The sequence below is a fragment of the Echinops telfairi genome, unplaced genomic scaffold (assembly GCF_000313985.2).
Source record: "Echinops telfairi isolate 266 unplaced genomic scaffold, ASM31398v2 ScPeMD7_41;HRSCAF=154, whole genome shotgun sequence".
NCBI classification, from domain to species: Eukaryota; Metazoa; Chordata; class Mammalia; order Afrosoricida; family Tenrecidae; genus Echinops; species Echinops telfairi.
In genome coordinates this window covers 3,293,242-3,305,085 of record NW_022103939.1, presented here as the reverse complement: position 1 = coordinate 3,305,085, position 11,844 = coordinate 3,293,242, and the positions used below count along the sequence as shown (strand labels likewise).

General features: G+C 38.3%; 1 protein-coding gene across 1 annotated transcript; it reads left to right on the top strand.

Moving 5' to 3' along the window:
- Positions 1-4,469: 4,469 nt before the first annotated feature.
- On the top strand, positions 4,470-5,423 carry LOC101643691 (olfactory receptor 52R1-like). Its single transcript, XM_004717478.3, has one exon. It carries the CDS (start codon positions 4,479-4,481, stop codon positions 5,421-5,423), a length of 945 nt encoding a protein of 314 aa, XP_004717535.1. The 5' UTR covers positions 4,470-4,478.
- The last annotated feature ends 6,421 nt before the right edge of the window (positions 5,424-11,844 follow it).

The window sequence follows — 11,844 nt, the reverse complement described above, 5'->3', positions numbered from 1 at the left end:
ATTCCTTTATCTTTTAATTTCACTCTTGCATATGTCCAATACCAATCTTTGAAGTCCTCTTCAGACTCATGAAACACATGTAATGTCACTGAATATTGGAAGATCACAGACCAGTGGGTGGGAAGTCTTGTGGATCCAGTGGCGTTTTATGCATCTCAGAGGTGGTAGGCATCTCCATGGGGCTCCTCCAGCTCAGGTCACTAGCATAGCTCCATGTGTCTGGTCAGCTGCAATGTCTCCCAAGGAGTGAGTGTGTATCTTGCCCCCAGCAAGCTATTTATCTCCTTAGCGCCTCCAAATGAGGTCATCAAGCTGCAAACTGATTAACAGGCTAAACTCCACCCCTTCACTCATAAGTTTCAAATTGACAACAGATTATGTAATTACCACATACCCTTTTCAAGAGACATCCACAGCCAACCTGTTTGCCATTGAGCAATGTAATAAGTTACTAAAATTCTGAAGAGGTGAAGTGGGGACAAGGAAAGCATAGCATAAATTATGCTAAATACAGAAAGAGATTTGCATGACATATTTTGTGTTCCAAAATCTTCTTTGGAAGCTCTTTGCTTCTCTAAATACTTCCTCACCCAGAAGGGCCAGAGTCACATTGGTATACACAGAAGTGCCACACTCCGGTATAACTTACTTATCTTCATAAACGTATATAATCTCACATTAACAAATATGTTGCTAGACGCATACCTTCAGAAAACCTGTTCCATTAGTGATCTTGCACTCATAAAATTGCAGGATTATATAGAATAGGAAAGGAAATTATAGGAGTCTCTCTTTTTTAAATCATTTATGATAGACGTCTTTGGGGATTGCAAATGGCTAGGTCGTTAACTGAAAGTTGGGTACCTGAGAAGAACGGCTTAATGGTCTACATTCAAAGAATCCATCACAGAAAATGCTATGGAGAACAGATCTGCTCTTACACACACAGCGTCGCCAAGGGTGGGACTTCACTCAATAACAACCAGCTTAAAAATGCAGGTAATTTTTCATATTGGCACACTTAAACTAGTTTATATATGTGTGTACACAAAGTCACAGCAATCTAGCTCATTAGTCATATACATCATGTACATCATGGTAAACATACATATAGATACACACCTCAACTCACATGGCAGGCACATCCTTACACTGTCACACTGCATAAAATATGCACACAACTACAGACACTCATACTCTAACAAAACAATGCATGCGTATAAATGAACTCACTTCGGTACTCTCAAAAACATTCCTTCTCACACTTGCATTTAATTCCTTTATTTTGCATTTCTGTATACTTAGAAAAGAGGAAATTAGGGGTTAATTTTTCCATCTTTATGTTCCTGTCTCCCAGGAAGCTCCAGTGGGTGTGAGGTAGAGAACTAATCTAATGCAGGGGGGAGGAGGGAGAGGGAGAGAACCTGACCCAGTCTTTTAAAGAGCCTGCAAGATTGGGTGGCTGTCCAAGGTGAACTGCCAGGATCCATTTAGAGCCACTTAAGGACTCCTGTCTGGTTCCTAGAAAGCATGGAGTGAGGTTTTCCTTGTGCTCAGACATTTCCGCTTTTGCCTGAGAGCAACAGGAATCACGGAGGCTGCAAGGAGCTGAAAGGCAAGCGCTGCGCTCTGACACATGACCTGAGCCCCCGTGTGCGCAGGCTCAGGGCCAAATGACTCAGTCTGAGAAGGGAAGAGAACTCGCAGTTGCCACTGTGCCCTCCAGGGAGACCCTAGAAAGGTAAAAACCTGTCTCTGTACATCATCTTTCCATATAGGACCAGGGTCTGAACTGACCTCTTTTCCCGTGGTATTGTTCTGTACCTTAGGTCCAGAGACACAATAGTAAGATAACAAAACCTAAAGTTTCCTCAATCAATTCCACTTTATCTTTCTCTGGCTTCATCAACTGGCTTAAAAAGATGGACGTAACTATTCCTATACACTGGGTGGAATGATGGAAGCCCACAGAACCGAAGGGATACCATCACTGGGTTTATTCCTACTTCACAGGTAAGAGCTGGTCTCCACTCAGTGTAAGCATTCAGTTCCTGTAGCCATATTTCCTGAACCATAATTTAGTGTAAGAAAAATTTGAGTGAACAGAAACACTGAATCGGAAGTTCAATTTGTGATCATTGTGGATTTAATGTTTGAAAGAATATACATAATTTCGGCTTGCACTACTCATCTTGTTCAGAATCTTTATGGTCTGATAGTACACAAAGAAATATTTTATAGGATTTTATAGGATGGAAAGAGAAATAAATTTGGGGAAAGAAGATAAATTACCTTGTTTTCTTTTTGTTTACCCCTATACCTTAAAGTCTCAAAGAATAAAAGAATCTGCTTTGCGGAAATAAAAGAGAGGAATTTGTATTCAGAGCAAACACACAATACAGAGCAAGAAACACAGGTGTCAAATAAGAGTGGCAACTGTTCCTTCATTCTCAGAAAGAGGGGTGCTTTATGTAGATAAATGGGGAACGGAATACGTGACCTCAGCAATGGGGATTGGGGTTATGTACAGCCATCGACAATAACAGTGTCATATTCTACAAGGCTAGTTGACTGATTTTATAGCAGATTCTTGGAGCCATTCCAGCAGGCATCATTTTTTAAAAAAACCTGCCTATACAATTTCTCCACATTCTCCTGGCGCCATCTCAACGAGCATCTTTCTGGCAAACATCCCTTCATGACACCTCCATTGTTTGCTGAGGGAGGTTAAAGTTATAGTAAAAATTACAAATCATTAACCTCCAAATCACAGATTCTTACGAGAGAGGCAGGAAGGAGGACTTATAACAAGACAGTATAATTAAAGATGGAGTTCCGACTTCACCAGAATCTGCAGCCTCAATTATAAGCAGGGCCTCAAGTTTCAAATGTCCCTTGTGGAAAAAATTGCACATTTCTAATATTTGACCCAGGAGCAAGTACTTCTCCTTCGAAATTCACTGAAAAACTCAAACTAAAATAAAATACTGAGAATGATGTAACTCTTGCCCCAATTCATCGGACTCTGATCCTATAAAATAAGTATGTTTTCACGTTGCTTCCAGAGAAATCAGGAGTACATTATCGAGAGGCAGGGGTTCTGGGTGAAATGCTGATCTATGTTTGTTGTGGAATATAATTGCATCAAGTATATCTGTTTCGGATTTATATCACCACCGGACAATAATTTTGCTTTACCTAATTCTATTGATAGTCAAAATCAACAATCATCTAACAGAGAGATCAGTGGGCATTGCTGAGGGTCCTTTTACTAGAACAGTGTACTTTCACAAAAAATTATTATATTATCATGGGGAAAATCCTGAGCTTTATTTTTTTCCACTATAAAATGAAGATGTAAATATTTTATGAGAGTTGGAAACAATACATTTTAAAATCCTGGAGGGCTGTGTCTAGAACAATAGCAATTATTTACAGACTTAATAAAGAAGTTATTACACACCTTGAGGAACTGTGATCTTTAGCTGGCATTTCAACCAGTGCTGGAATGGACATAGTGTAAGTGTGCTACTTCAGGTACCGCTGAGTCTCTGGAATTGACCCACAGAAGCGAAAGGGACTTAAAGGGACAAAAAACATGTCCAGAGAAAGACTAGCACAGGACACAAAACTATTTAAGAAGACCAGACTGGATTGTAAAGGGAAAAACAGAGCCCTAAGACCCAGATAATACATGTTTCTTGTTTTCCACCATACTCTAGATAGGAGTTGATTTTTTGAGTAATCCTATAATCATTATCCGGGTAATTTGGTGCAATGAAAAATGTTCCCGTTTTAGAGCAAGACTGTTAAAATATGAGTCCCATTTCTCTGATATTGTACAAGTGAATATGAAACATTAAAATAATATGAAAATTTCAAGTAAAACAGAGGCCGGTAGGACTGTTTTGGAGTTGAAGACACTCTTTGTAGGATCCGATGGGTCTGGGTGAGTCAAACTTTTGGCTGTCACCAAATGCCATTTGATTAGAGAGATTAAAATTGATACTCTTGTAAACCTAGACATTTCTGCTGTCGAGGAAGCAAGGACTAATGCTTTCAAGCGAGGGCAACTGAGAGTCAAATGTAAAAAATACTGGGTAAAAACCATCTGAGCTGTCATAGCAGTAATTCTAAAGCAGGTGGTGGTAACCTTATGGATGACACTGTAAGACCCTCCTGTATACAGGTGGAGGAGGGTGTTCACAGTGTCATTCACTGGCCAACAGGGCAAGCATTGATATGAGAAATGGATGTCATTGTGTTATGATCATGGCATCAAAGTGATAGCCAGTAATCTGCCCACATCTATCAAGATATTTTGTTAGTGTTTATTGCTTAAGGAGTCCTTTACTACTGGTGTAACTTCTTTAGTTCTATCCAACTGACTTGTAAATAATATTAATGATTATGCTGATTATTATAACCCGCAGAATATACTTTGCCTTTCCAATGGTTAACAAATTGTCCATCCAAGGATGTTGGCATCAGAGAACAGCTCTTCTCATCCCGTGTCCTTCCTTTTGCTGGGAATCCCTGGACTTGAGAACTCCCATTTCTGGATTGCCTTTCCATTCTGTGTCATGTATGCCGTGGCTGTAGTTGGCAATATCATTGTCCTTCATGCCATCAGAACTGATCACACCCTGCACGAACCTATGTACCTCCTTCTGGCCATGCTGGCTATTACTGACCTGGTCCTCTCCTCCTCCACACAGCCTAAAATGCTGGCCATACTCTGGTTTCATGCTCATGAGATTGAATACCATGCCTGCCTCATTCAGGTCTTCTTCATCCATGCATTTTCTTCTGTGGAGTCTGGGGTGCTCATGGCTATGGCCTTGGACCGCTATGTGGCTATCTGCTTCCCACTCCGACACTCTACTATCCTGACGCCATCTGTCATGGGGAGACTGGGGGCGGCTGTGATGATGAGAGGGGTGTTGTGGGTCAGTCCCTTCTGCATCATGATCTCCAGGATGCCCTTCTGTTTCAACAGAGTCATCCCCCAGTCCTACTGTGAGCACATGGCTGTGCTGAAGTTGATATGTGCTGACACTACAGTAAATCAGGTATATGGACTCTTTGTAGCCTTCTCTGTGGTTGGATTTGATATGATTGTCATAAGTATATCCTATGTCATGATTTTGAGAGCTGTGCTGCGGTTGCCCTCGGGTGAAGCCCGACTTAAGGCTTTTGGCACATGTGCCTCTCATGTCTGTGTCATCTTGGCCTTTTACATCCCAGCCCTCTTCACTTTCCTCACCCACCGCTTCGGCCGCTATGTGCCCCGAGTGGCTCACATCATGTTGGCCAATCTCTATGTCCTAGCACCACCCATGCTCAATCCCATCATCTATGGAGTTAGGACCAAACAGATACGGGACAGAGTTATTCATGGATTCTGTGATAAAGAACCCTGAGCCAAGGGTCAGCCAACTACCCTTTGATCTGGGCACAAAAATAAGAAAACTTTTCCAGGCTGTCTCTCGAGTCATTACAATGCCATCTCTGGAAGAACTGTCCCAGAGATAGTAACCCCCCAAAAGCAAGAATAATTTTCAAGACATGCAGAACAAAAGAATTTTCAGAGGTCCAACTTTTGTGATGCTAATGGATGAGACTAATAATAAAAGGAAGGGTTGACATGAACATCCTCCTCTCTCTCTGAAACACACATAAGAATTATTTAAATATTTATTTATATAAAGCCGTGTGAAACAATGTGCAATTAAATATCGTATATGTTTATTTGCAAATACTTTCTATGGGTGTTTAAAATTATCATCATTAAAATTAATGAAAGAAAAAATAAAAACAATTTCTGATTCAAAAAATAAGATAATTTCTGATTAAAAAAATAGAAAAATTTTGAGAAAAGTATATAAATATAAATAACAGCTACATGAGTTGTGAGACTTGTGGTGTTTCTATTTACTTTCTTGAACTTTTAAAAATGATCCATGATTGAAAAAAATTAAAACAGCAACACAAATATATATGACAGGCTAGTCTAGTTCCAAACCACAGATGAGTGTAGTGGACAAAGAGTGTTGATATTGAAGTTGATTAAATTCCAAAAATGTTTGGAAATCTAGGTAATAAATTGTTGCAAAAATTACAATTTAATGACATTGCTAACAATTTCTGATGAGGTGATTTGAAGAACTGACTTCTCTTCACCAAAATTAGTTTATATCTGAGAAGAATGGATTTCAGAATAAAGATATTTTTGACACTTTAACCTACAGACACTGTATTATATCCTTAAATGTGGTGTAAAGTCACTAGAAAAAATGTTTTCTTTAAATTTCAATATGGTTTTAAAATGTTATTAAAAACATATTTTTAATAGAATCATTGTATTTGAACTATTACCCTAATTCTGCACTCCTCCATCAAAGCCAATAGTAAGGAAGAATCTAGAATTTGGGTTCTTATGTCACTAAAATCAATATCAATTAAGGTATTTTTAAAGGAATTAGAACCATGCTTGCTTTTCCTAAAAGATAAGATGATGGACTTGGAACTGGTTCCTCCCAAAAGAATGGGTATTCTGAAAAAGCATGTCCACTTAGTTCACTATTCTATCCCCAATACGAACACACTAAAAGTAATATTAATAATCCTATAAATGAATTCATGATTGAATGAAATGAATAAGATGTGCCTGTTGCCTATGTCTCATGAATCTGATAGAAGCTTTCTGATAGAAGATGATATAGTGGGACACCAACTTAGATATAATCCGAGCGTCTTATTAGTGTATGGCAAGCAAAAGAAGCACACTAAATACACACAATTTTGGCCCCATGTACAAATTATATATTGAAGCTATGAAGCCCTGGAACTCTGGTGTGGTTGTGGTTACACATTGCGCTGCGATCCAGAAGGTCCGCAGTTTGAAACCACTAGCAGCTCCGCAGGAAAAGGAAGAGTTTCAGCCTCAGAAACTCAAAGGGGCAGTTCTACCCTACCCTATAGGGTCCATATTGACTCAATGGCACTATTTGGTTTGAGGTTCTGAAGCTCTCGCATGAGTTCAAGCAAGCTTAAATATCTGAATCCATGGACATAGAAGATCGAAGCTGGAAGAACTTGTGTGTGTCCAATGTGAAAAACCAATAAAATGTGTAACCAAGCTCAAGTTTTCTATAGTTATTTGTAGAAATAAAGAAGATACTGTTATCTGGCCAGTTTTCCTACCTAAATGTTGGGCATAGACAGTTGTGTCATAATAATCGAAAACAACCCTTTATACTCACAGACCTCTAGTAAACAACCTATAAAAATTATTAAAAGTAAAAGAAATCTTTTTTTTTGACACATAGATTTGATAGCAACTAATGTGCTAGGTAAACCCAGAGAAAAACAGAGACAAGGTCAGAAACACATAGCTGTCACATTTGTCAGTGCTCATTCAACAAATGCCTACACAGTTGAACATCTTCTCTTCATAAGTAGGGAATGGGGGGAGGGACACAACAGTTTTGCTCATTATTTTCACTGTTCCTGGTACTGAGTCAAACTCTTCAAACTCTGGGACTGCAATCTAATCCTGATCCAAAGTTGAACATACCAGTAAATGAGATCAAGTGGACCTGAACTTTCAGTCAAACAATAGACATGACTATAAATGAAACAATTACTAGTTGATGCACATGTGTAAGGCAATGTACAGACCGGCTCTTATCTGACAAATCAAATGGATTTGAGAGGGTATGATCTGCAACGAGAAATCTTATATGCAAAAGATACAGACAAAAGTTAGGGTGTGGTGTCCCTGCAGCAAGATACTCCAGTGCCCTGATCTGTATGAGGGGCAGGCTTAACTACTTTCCCTGAACACAGCCTGCAACATGTGATAGGTTTACACACAAGGAAGCAGTTCACAATTTAAAGGTTTACAAAGAAGCATTAACACATCCGCCACGTGATTCAGAGATAGAAGGGAAGAGCTCGGACAAAAAGAGGCTGAGATTCAAAGGCTGGAGAAAGGTATACCAAGCAACAGCAATTCAGAAAAGGCAGGGGTTGCAATCCTAATCTGAAAAATTCAGAAATCTCAAAAATACAAAAATTTAGCAAAATAATTTTCTAATAATTACTTTTTGTTGTGGAAGTATGATTCTGATAGGGATTTCCCTGGCATTATTGTTCTTAAATTTAACTGGTCACAATGACTATTCTTAGGCATTCTCACACAAGAAATACTAAGAATAATAACCAATTAGAAGTTAATTTTAATTTAAATGAAGAATACATTCCTAATTTTATTATCCTATGCACACACACAAAAGGAGATCTAGTAGCTTAGTGATTATAAATCCCAACACACATGATGAGCAGTTGACACCCACCAGTGGGTGTCTCTGGAGGAGAAATTTATGATCCTCTGTTTATGTAAATGTTACAGACAGGGAATCCCAATGGGGTGGTTCTACTCTATTCTACTCTACTCTGTTATGAGTCAGAACTGACTGGAGAGGCTTGACTTTTGTGAGTTAGGGTCTCTATTGCCAGTGTGAGCCCCTTCTTCTTGACTGCCTGTTAGATGTTCCTCTATGTTGTTTGATGTATGCAACCCTGAATAGAGGAATCATAGAGACAACAGCTAGAATAAGAGTTCCTGGTGGGTACAGCTGGGGAGGTGGTGTGGTAAGGGAGAGCTGATATCAAGGAGCTCAAGAAAGAAGAAACTATTTTGAAACTGATTGTGATAGTAGTTGTACAACACTGCTTGATGTGGCTCAACTGTGGAATGGTGTGATGTCTGGATTAGCTCCTAATAAAATGATTTGAAACAACAACACATAAATTTAATGTCTGGATGTAATCTTTTCCACTCCTATTATCTAAGAGTACCCTAATCTAAAAGTACTAGACCTAAAAAAAATGTACAACCTTCACTATCTATTTTAAAAAATTATTTTATTGGGGTCTCATACAACTCTTTTCACGATCCATACATCCATCCATTGTGTCAAGCACATTCGTACATTTGTTGCCCTCATCATTCTCAAAACATTTGCTTTCTACTTGAGCCCTTGGTATCAGCTTCTCATTTCCCCCCTCTCTTCCCATTCCTCCTGCCTCATGAACACTTGATAATTTATAAATCATTGTTATTTTTTCTTTTCTTACACTGTGGACATCTCCCTTCACCCACTTTTCTGTTGTCCATCCCCGAGGGAGGAGGTTATATGTAGATCCTTGTAATCTGTTCCCCCTTTCTACCCCACCTTCTCTCCACACTACCGGTATTGCCGCTCTCACCATTGGTCCTGAAGGCATCATCTGTCCTGGATTTCCTTTGTTTCCAGTTGATATCTGTATCAGTGTACATCCTCTGGTCTAGCCGAATTTTTAAGGTAAAATTGGGATCATGATAGTGCGGGTGGAGGAAGCATTTAAGAACTAGGTGAACACGGGGAGGAGATGAGCCAGTCAGGGTGCAGTGTAGCAACAATGAAACATACAACTTTCCAGGGGCCTACGTGGAGAGCAAATGTTATGAGAATGATGAAGACAATAAGTGTACAAATATGCTTTATAAAATTGATGTATGTATGGATTGTGATAAGAGTTGTATGAGCCCCTAATAAAATGATTTTTAAAAAAAGAAAGAAAACCAAAAGGGAAGAATATGTTACAGTTAAATTTTTATATTAAATTCTCTTTTTGAAAAAAAAAAAAAAAAGAACTAGGGTAAAGTTGCCTACAGATGGGCTTTGGGTACCCAATCTGTACTCCTTCTCTTTCACAATTATATGATTTTTTGTTTTTTGATGCCTGATACCTCATCCCTTCGCCACCTTGTGTTCACACAGGCTGGTGTGCTGCTTCCATGTGGGATTTGTTGCTTCTGAGATAGATGGCCAGTTGTTAACCTTCAAGCCTTTAAGCTTGAAGCCAAAAGCTATATCTTTTGATAGTCAGGCACCATCAGCTTTCTTCACCACATTTGTTTATTCACCCATTTGTCTTTAGCTATCACTATCTATTCTTATAGAATGCTCAAAATTGAATCAATAAGCCTCCTGCTGAATGAAGAAGTTGAATTTAGCCATGATCTCATTCTATTAGCACAACAATCATGTTTATGTAAGTAATAAGAAATCAAACTATGTATTTCATTGGGCAAATCTACAACAAAAAACCTCTTTTAATATTTAAAATTAGAAGTGCCATTTTGGCCAGCAGTTGGAAAGCTTTGTAAATCTCCTGAAAAAAAAAAAAAAGAACTGAAACATGAAGAGATATGTACACTCCGTGTTCATAGCAGCACTATTCACAGGAGTAAAAAGAAGGGAACTACCTAAATACTCATACATACATGAATGGGTAAACTAGGTAACACACACAGTATAATACTACACACCATTAAAGAATAATGATGCAATTGGATACTATGGCATAGTATGAATGAACCTGGAGGTCGTCGGGCTAACAAAATAAGTCAGTCTCACACAAATATTTGAACACCTATTATAAAATATCAACAAAAAATAGATTTACACACTAAAATAAACATTATGGAGGCAGAAGGGAAAGGAAGAGTAAATTACTAGTTGTAAGGTAGATGCATAATAAATTGGGTAAAAGGGAAAGAATATTTTACCAGAGGGAAGTAAACAAAAGTTCATGGAATCAGGAAAAGATATCTAGAGGAATGCAAGTGTTAAAGGTAATAGGGGTAAAACTTTTATACACAATCCTGCAGTAACAGAGATCTGTGAGTGGGGGCTTGGAAAAACACACAGCTGAACAGGTGAGGCAAGGAAAGTACATCTAACCCACAATTGAGGAAAAATGTGTATTTGCCTATTCTACAAATATCTTCATTAATGTAATGGAGCTTGTAAGGGAGAGAGATGAAACCTTCTTACACATAAGCAGACAGTGTGAGAAAATGGATCCTGGGAGCTCAAGCCCATACTCTTGGGGACACCAAGGTAAATTGGTACAATATTATCCAAAAAAACCCAATGTATCCTACCTTGGCTTGACAGGAAAAGCATGTGTATGCCTAGCTCACATTGTGTTCAGAAGGAATAATTTTGTTTCTTGTGATCTGTTGGATCACAAACCTCAGTTTTTGCTGATTGTGACCATGTCAATCTGAGACCACATTTAGTTATGAGCTTGTTGACTAGAAGTCCCCTTCATTTCATTGTTATCAGACCTGCCTAACACGCTGCTTGTTTAATCAAAGCCAGAAAAGAAGAGCACCTTTTTTTCCATTTAACATTTTACAGTTCAAAAAGCAGTTTTACATACAAAGTATAATTATGCTTTATAACACATTTGTAAATATGGGGGCACTTTAACAGGTGAGAGTCAAGGCTGCATGAAATTACCTAACCTTCCCAGGTTGCATAGCTAGTAAATGACAGATCCTAGATTCTTTTTCATTATATTGAGTGTATTTCCCCCACAGCTTACTCCCTCTCATAAATGTACTCTTATTTTAATATGATAGTAATATGCCTGGATTAATATACTCAGAGTTCTCATTAACTGTCTTCTAGCTTCTGAAATGATAGACCTGTGCAAACTGAGTGTCATAGTAAATATAGTCTTCTCCCTTAAAGAACTAGATTCAATAAAAGTCAGGCTGCAAAGAATTTCTTTCCCATGTCTTTTGCTTTTCATTGTTATTGATTTTTTTAATATTTATTTTTGTAAATTTGGTGTTTTTTATTTCAGATCATCAGTGTTTATTTAACAGTTTAAACTAATCAAACTATCCAATAGTCTGCTCTTTACCCACTCTTTGATTTATCTTTTCCCCCTTTAAAAAAATTTATTGGGGGCTCGTACAATTCTTATCACAATCCATAC